At 48.2% G+C, this 7,474-nt stretch overlaps 1 protein-coding gene across 1 annotated transcript; it reads left to right on the plus strand.

Annotated features, from left to right (window-relative positions):
- Nucleotides 1-402: 402 nt before the first annotated feature.
- On the plus strand, nucleotides 403-3,198 carry LOC135566111 (very long chain fatty acid elongase 4-like; the record flags this gene model as incomplete). Its single annotated transcript, XM_065013993.1, has 2 exons — nucleotides 403-1,456; nucleotides 3,071-3,198. Coding segments are annotated over exons 1-2 (354 nt in total), but the record flags the coding sequence as incomplete, so codon positions are not given.
- Nucleotides 3,199-7,474: the final 4,276 nt, after the last annotated feature.

Raw genomic sequence — 7,474 nt, forward strand, 5'->3', positions numbered from 1 at the left:
AGTCAGTTTTACCTAGCTACTTCTCCATGACGTCTACACCAGGCAGCATGCCACGTCCACACAGATGAGGGGCAGGGGTGGAGTCAGTTTTACCTAGCTACTTCTCCATGACGTCTACACCAGGCAGCATGCCACGTCCACACAGATGAGGGGCAGGGGGGGTGGAGTCAGTTTTACCTAGCTACTTCTCCATGACGTCTACACCAGGCAGCATGCCGCGTCCACACAGATGAGGGGCAGGGGGGTGGAGTCAGTTTTACCTAGCTACTTCTCCATGACGTCTACACCAGGCAGCATGCCGCGTCCACACAGATGAGGGGCAGGGGGTGGAGTCAGTTTTACCTAGCTACTTCTCCATGACGTCTACACCAGGCAGCATGCCGCGTCCACACAGATGAGGGGCAGGGGGGTGGAGTCAGTTTTACCTAGCTACTTCTCCATGACGTCTACACCAGGCAGCATGCCACGTCCACACAGATGATCCATTATACTGACCAGATACTCAAGTGGCCGCTCTAACAATGACAATAAATGTATTTAAAAAAAAAATGGAAGGCAGTCGGAAGGAGGCAAGATCAAGTGGGACCGATCTAGCCAATGAGAGGGCAGATATACGCGTGAATTACAGGTATAGAGTGTTCTATTCGATCAATTAAGCCTCATGTATCAAATAAGCCATTACAGTTTTTGTTGACGAAATTCGACACTCTCATTGACCTCCATATAAAAAGTCCTTGCTTGGGGAGGGAACCCCCCATAAACCCCCCCTGCTAGAGGAGACACATTTTGGGCCCGGTTTATCCCTTTCACTTCGACCTCTTCCTCTCTGTCGTCAGCGACCATTTTGTGTCCAATTGTTGATGATGAAAGGTCAAAGGTCAGGGATCATATCAGGCTATAGTCTAGTCGACAGATTCTAGCTGACGCATAAAACTTCCCCCCCCCTCTGGAGAGGTCATGACCCCCTTAAGTTATGAAATATAACCTGTCTGGAGATGATAATCCAAATCTTCCTGGATGCTACTAATGTCTCCGCCCCTGTCCCGCCCCCCTGCCCCGCCCCCGTCCCGCCCCCTTAAGTTATGAAATATAACCTGTCTGGAGATGATTATCCAAATCTTCCTGGATGCTACTAATGTCTCCGCCCCTGTCCCGCCCCCCTGCCCCGCCCCCGCCCCCTTAAGTTATGAAATATAACCTGTCTGGAGATGATTATCCAAATCTTCCTGGATGCTACTAATGTCTCCGCCCCCCTGCCACGCCCCCGCCCCGCCCCCTACACAGATAGCAGCAGCGTTGTGGTGGTATTTCGTCTCTAAAGGAGTAGAGTACCTGGACACGGTGTTCTTCATCCTGAGGAAGAAGTTTAACCAGGTCAGCTTCCTACACGTCTACCACCACTGCTCCATGTTCACCCTCTGGTGGATCGGCATCAAGTGGGTCGCTGGCGGACAGTGTGAGTATCCCATCTACCTGTCTGTTTTACTTAACCCTGCAACTTCCTTTGGGTCGCTGGAGGACAGTGTGAGTATCCCATCTACTCGTCTGTTTTACTTAACCCTGCAACTTCCTTTGGGTCGCTGGAGGACAGTGTGAGTATCCCATCTACTCGTCTGTTTTACTTAACCCTGCAACTTCCTTTGGGTCGCTGGAGGACAGTGTGAGTATCCCATCTACCTGTCTGTTTTACTTAACCCTGCAACTTCCTTTGGGTCGCTGGAGGACAGTGTGAGTATCCCATCTACCTGTCTGTTTTACTTAACCCTGCAACTTCCTTTGGGTCGCTGGCGGACAGTGTGAGTATCCCCTCTACCTGTCTGTTTTACTTAACCCTGCAACTTCCTTTGGGTCGCTGGAGGACAGTGTGAGTATCCCCTCTACCTGTCTGTTTTACTTAACCCTGCATCTTCCTTTGGGTCGCTGGAGGACAGTGTGAGTATCCCCTCTACCTGTCTGTTTTACTTAACCCTGCAACTTCCTTTGGGTCGCTGGCGGACAGTGTGAGTATCCCCTCTACTCGTCTGTTTTACTTAACCCAGCAACTTCCTTTGGGTCGCTGGTGGACAGTGTGAGTATCCCATCTACTCGTCTGTTTTACTTAACCCTGCAACTTCCTTTGGGTCGCTGGAGGACAGTGTGAGTATCCCATCTACTCGTCTGTTTTACTTAACCCTGCAACTTCCTTTGGGTCGCTGGAGGACAGTGTGAGTATCCCATCTACTCGTCTGTTTTACTTAACCCAGCAACTTCCTTTGGGTCGCTGGAGGACAGTGTGAGTATCCCCTCTACTCGTCTGTTTTACTTAACCCAGCAACTTCCTTTGGGTCGCTGGCGGACAGTGTGAGTATCCCCTCTACTCGTCTGTTTTACTTAACCCAGCAACTTCCTTTGGGTCGCTGGTGGACAGTGTGAGTATCCCCTCTACTCGTCTGTTTTACTTAACCCTGCAACTTCCTTTGGGTCGCTGGCGGACAGTGTGAGTATCCCCTCTACTTGTCTTCCTTTGGGTCGCTGGAGGACAGTGTGAGTATCCCCTCTACTTGTCTTCCTTTGGGTCGCTGGCGGACAGTGTGAGTATCCCCTCTACTCGTCTGTTTTACTTAACCCAGCAACTTCCTTTGGGTCGCTGGAGGACAGTGTGAGTATCCCCTCTACTTGTCTTCCTTTGGGTCGCTGGAGGACAGTGTGAGTATCCCCTCTACTTGTCTTCCTTTGGGTCGCTGGCGGACAGTGTGAGTATCCCCTCTACTCGTCTTCCTTTGGGTCGCTGGCGGACAGTGTGAGTATCCCCTACTGTCTTCCTTGGGTCGCTGGAGGACAGTGAGTATCCCTCTACTGTCTTCCTTTGGGTCGCTGGAGGACAGTGTGAGTATCCCCTCTACTCGCCTTCCTTTGGGTCGCTGGAGGACAGTTTTTAGAAAAAAGGAATATCTTCTTCTGCGTTGAACTGTAGCCCAATGCAGTAATGTGTTACGTTCCCTTTTATTAGAAATTCATGCGTTATTGGTAATTTGGTAATGGACCTCATCACATTATCTGATGGGTCCCCCCCCCTCCTCCTCCTTTGCAGCATTCTTTGGTGCACACATGAACGCAGCCATCCATGTCCTGATGTATCTGTACTATGGGCTGGCCTCCTTTGGACCCAAGATCCAGAAGTACCTGTGGTGGAAGAAGTACCTGACTGTCATCCAGATGGTAAGAGATCCGTTTACAGTAACTTGATTCAGATGGATTTACAGTAAAGTCAGTCTAACTTGATTGAGATGGATTTACAGTAAAGTCAGTCTAACTTGATTGAGATGGATTTACAGTAAAGTCAGTCTAACTTGATTCAGATGGATTTACAGTAAAGTCAGTCTAACTTGATTCAGATGGATTTACAGTAAAGTCAGTCTAACTTGATTCAGGTGGATTTACAGTAAAGTCAGTCTAACTTGATTCAGATGGATTTACAGTTAAGTCAGTCATGGCATTATGTCATATCATAACTACTGGGTTGCTGGACTATTCGGTTAGTGAACCTCGAAGGCAGAAGCTGGTCATCTTCTCTACCTGGAGAGATCGAGAAAACCAGCTGGTCTTCTTCTCTACCTGGAGAGATCATGAAAACCAGCTGGTCTTCTTCTCTACCTGGAGAGATTGAGAAAACCAGCTGGTCTTCTTCTCTACCTGGAGAGATTGAGAAAACCAGCTGGTCATCTTCTCTACCCTGGAGAGATCATGAAAACCAGCTGGTCTTCTTCTCTACCTGGAGAGATCGAGAAAACCAGCTGGTCATCTTCTCTACCTGGAGAGATCATGAAAACCAGCTGGTCTTCTTCTCTACCTGGAGAGATCATGAAAACCAGCTGGTCTTCTTCTCTACCCTGGAGAGATCATGAAAACCAGCTGGTCTTCTTCTCTACCTGGAGAGATCGAGAAAACCAGCTGGTCATCTTCTCTACCTGGAGAGATCATGAAAACCAGCTGGTCTTCTTCTCTACCTGGAGAGATCATGAAACCAGCTGGTCTTCTCTACCTGGAGAGATCGTGAAAACCAGCTGGTCTTCTTCTCTACCTGGAGAGATTGAGAAAACCAGCTGGTCTTCTTCTCTACCCTGGAGAGATCGAGAAAACCAGCTGGTCATCTTCTCTACCTGGAGAGATCATGAAAACCAGCTGGTCTTCTTCTCTACCTGGAGAGATCGAGAAAACCAGCTGGTCATCTTCTCTACCTGGAGAGATCATGAAAACCAGCTGGTCTTCTTCTCTACCCTGGAGAGATCATGAAAACCAGCTGGTCTTCTTCTCTACCCTGGAGAGATCATGAAAACCAGCTGGTCTTCTTCTCTACCCTGGAGAGATCATGAAAACCAGCTGGTCTTCTTCTCTACCCTGGAGAGATCATGAAAACCAGCTGGTCTTCTTCTCTACCCTGGAGAGATCATGAAAACCAGCTGGTCATCTTCTCTACCTGGAGAGATCATGAAAACCAGCTGGTCTTCTTCTCTACCCTGGAGAGATCATGAAAACCAGCTGGTCATCTTCTCTACCTGGAGAGATCATGAAAACCAGAAAGGTTGTGTTTCACCTTCTTCCCTCAGATTGCCTTCTACATGTCCACAGTTGAATAGCCCTGTCGTACTGTACAGAGCATTCGAGAAGAAATCAGACCCCTTTGACTTATTCCACATTTTGTTACGTTACAATGTTTTTTTTCCCCGACTCATCAATCTACTCACAATATCTCAGACAGGCTGTCCAAGGGACTGGGAAACGGGGCGGGGGTGGGGGTGGTGGGGCGCAAGGTGGAGGTAAAGGAGAGGTCATCGGGGGTGGGGTGGTGGTGGGGGCAAGGTGGAGGTAAAGGAGAGGTCATCGGGGGTGGGGGTGGTGGTGGGGGGCAAGGTGGAGGTAAAGGAGAGGTCATCGGGGGTGGGGGTGGTGGTGGGGGCAAGGTGGAGGTAAAGGAGAGGTCATCGGGGTGGGGGGTGGTGGTGGGGGCAAGGTGAGGCAAAGGAGAGGTCATCGGGGTGGGGGTGGTGGTGGGGGGCAAGGTGGAGGTAAAGGAGAGGTCATCGGGGTGGGGGTGGTGGTGGGGGGCAAGGTGGAGGTAAAGGAGAGGTCATCGGGGTGGGGGTGGTGGTGGGGGGCAAGGTGGAGGTAAAGGAGAGGTCATCGGGGGTGGACAACGGGAATGGAAGGAGAAAGAGGAAGGGGAGGGCCAAGAGGGATTAGACGGAGGGGTGTAGGGCTGAAGGAGGCTGGCACTAACAGGCCTTGCTATTTGATCTTATTAGACCTCCCACATAGCACCCTATTCCCTATACAGCACATGACTTGTAGGTGAAAAAAAAACAGGTTTTTAGACATTTTTGAAAATGTATATATATTTTTTTAACGGAAATTTGTCACACCTGTATTTGGGGGAGTTTCTCCCATTCGTCTCTGCAGATCCTCTCAAGCTCTTGTCAGGTTGGATGGGGAGCGTTGCTGCACAGCTATTTTCAGGTCTCTCCAAAGATGTTCGATCGGGTTCAAGTCCGGGCTCTGGCTGGGACACTCAAGGACATTCAGAGACTTGTTGCGAAGCCACTCCTGCATTGTCATATCTGTGTGCTTAGGGACGTTGTCCTGTTGGAAGGTGAACCTTCTCCCCAGTCTGAGGTCCTGAGCGCTCTGGAGCAGGTTTTCATCAAGGATCTCTCTGTACTTTGCTCCGTTCATCTTTCCCTCGATCCTGACTAGTCTCCCAGTCCCTGCTGCTGAAAAACATCCCCGCAGGGCAGTTTCACTTAGGGGGTGTACTCACTTTTGTTGCCAGCGGTTTAGACATTAATGGCTGTGTGTTGAGTTATTTTGAGGGGACAACAAATTGACACTGTTATACAAGCTGTACACTCACTACTTTACATTGTAGCAAAGTGTCATTTCTTCAGTGTTGTCACATGAAAAGATAAACTCAAATATTTACAAAACAATGTGAGGGGTGTACTCACTTTTGAGATATACTGTATGTCACTATGGGGTATTGTGTATAGATCGATAAGGAACATATTTTTTAATTTAATACATTTTAGGATAAGGCTGTAACAAAATGTGTAAAAAGTCAAGGGGTCTGAATACTTTCCCAGAAGCCCTGTACATAATAATAATAATAATATAATAAGGTTTCAACTGATCCCTCTGTCTCTACCTCAGGTCCAGTTCCATGTTACTTTCCCAGAAGCCCTGTACATAATAATAATAATATAATAAGGTTTCAACTGATCCCTCTGTCTCTACCTCAGGTCCAGTTCCATGTTACTTTCCCAGAAGGCCCTGTAATATAATAAGGTTTGAACTGATCCCTCCCTCTGTCTCTACCTCAGGTCCAGTTCCATGTTACTTTCCCAGAAGGCCCTGTAATATAATAAGGTCTGAACTGATCCCTCTGTCTCTACCTCAGGTCCAGTTCCATGTTACTTTCCCAGAAGGCCCTGTAATATAATAAGGTCTGAACTGATCCCTCCCTCTGTCTCTACCTCAGGTCCAGTTCCATGTTACTTTCCCAGAAGGCCCTGTAATATAATAAGGTTTAAACTGATCCCTCCCTCTGTCTCTACCTCAGGTCCAGTTCCATGTTACTTTCCCAGAAGGCCCTGTGATATAATAAGGTTTGAACTGATCCCTCTGTCTCTACCTCAGGTCCAGTTCCATGTTACTTTCCCAGAAGGCCCTGTAATATAATAAGGTCTGAACTGATCCCTCCCTCTGTCTCTACCTCAGGTCCAGTTCCATGTTACTTTCCCAGAAGGCCCTGTAATATAATAAGGTTTGAACTGATCCCTCCTCTGTCTCTACCTCAGGTCCAGTTCCATGTTACTTTCCCAGAAGGCCCTGTAATATAATAAGGTCTGAACTGATCCTTCTGTCTCTACCTCAGGTCCAGTTCCATGTTACTTTCCCAGAAGGCCCTGTAATATAATAAGGTCTGAACTGATCCCTCCTCTGTCTCTACCTCAGGTCCAGTTCCATGTTACTTTCCCAGAAGGCCCTGTAATATAATAAGGTCTGAACTGATCCTTCTGTCTCTACCTCAGGTCCAGTTCCATGTTACTTTCCCAGAAGGCCCTGTAATATAATAAGGTTTGAACTGATCCCTCCTCTGTCTCTACCTCAGGTCCAGTTCCATGTTACTTTCCCAGAAGGCCCTGTAATATAATAAGGTTTGAACTGATCCCTCCCTCTGTCTCTACCTCAGGTCCAGTTCCATGTTACTTTCCCAGAAGGCCCTGTAATATAATAAGGTCTGAACTGATCCTCTCTGTCTCTACCTCAGGTCCAGTTCCATGTTACTTTCCCAGAAGGCCCTGTAATATAATAAGGTTTGAACTGATCCCTCCTCTGTCTCTACTCTCAGGTCCAGTTCCATGTTACTTTCCCAGAAGGCCCTGTAATATAATAAGGTTTGAACTGATCCTCCTCTGTCTCTACCTCAGGTCCAGTTCCA

Source organism: Oncorhynchus nerka, unplaced genomic scaffold, assembly GCF_034236695.1.
Source record: "Oncorhynchus nerka isolate Pitt River unplaced genomic scaffold, Oner_Uvic_2.0 unplaced_scaffold_7156, whole genome shotgun sequence".
Classification (NCBI taxonomy): Eukaryota; Metazoa; Chordata; class Actinopteri; order Salmoniformes; family Salmonidae; genus Oncorhynchus; species Oncorhynchus nerka.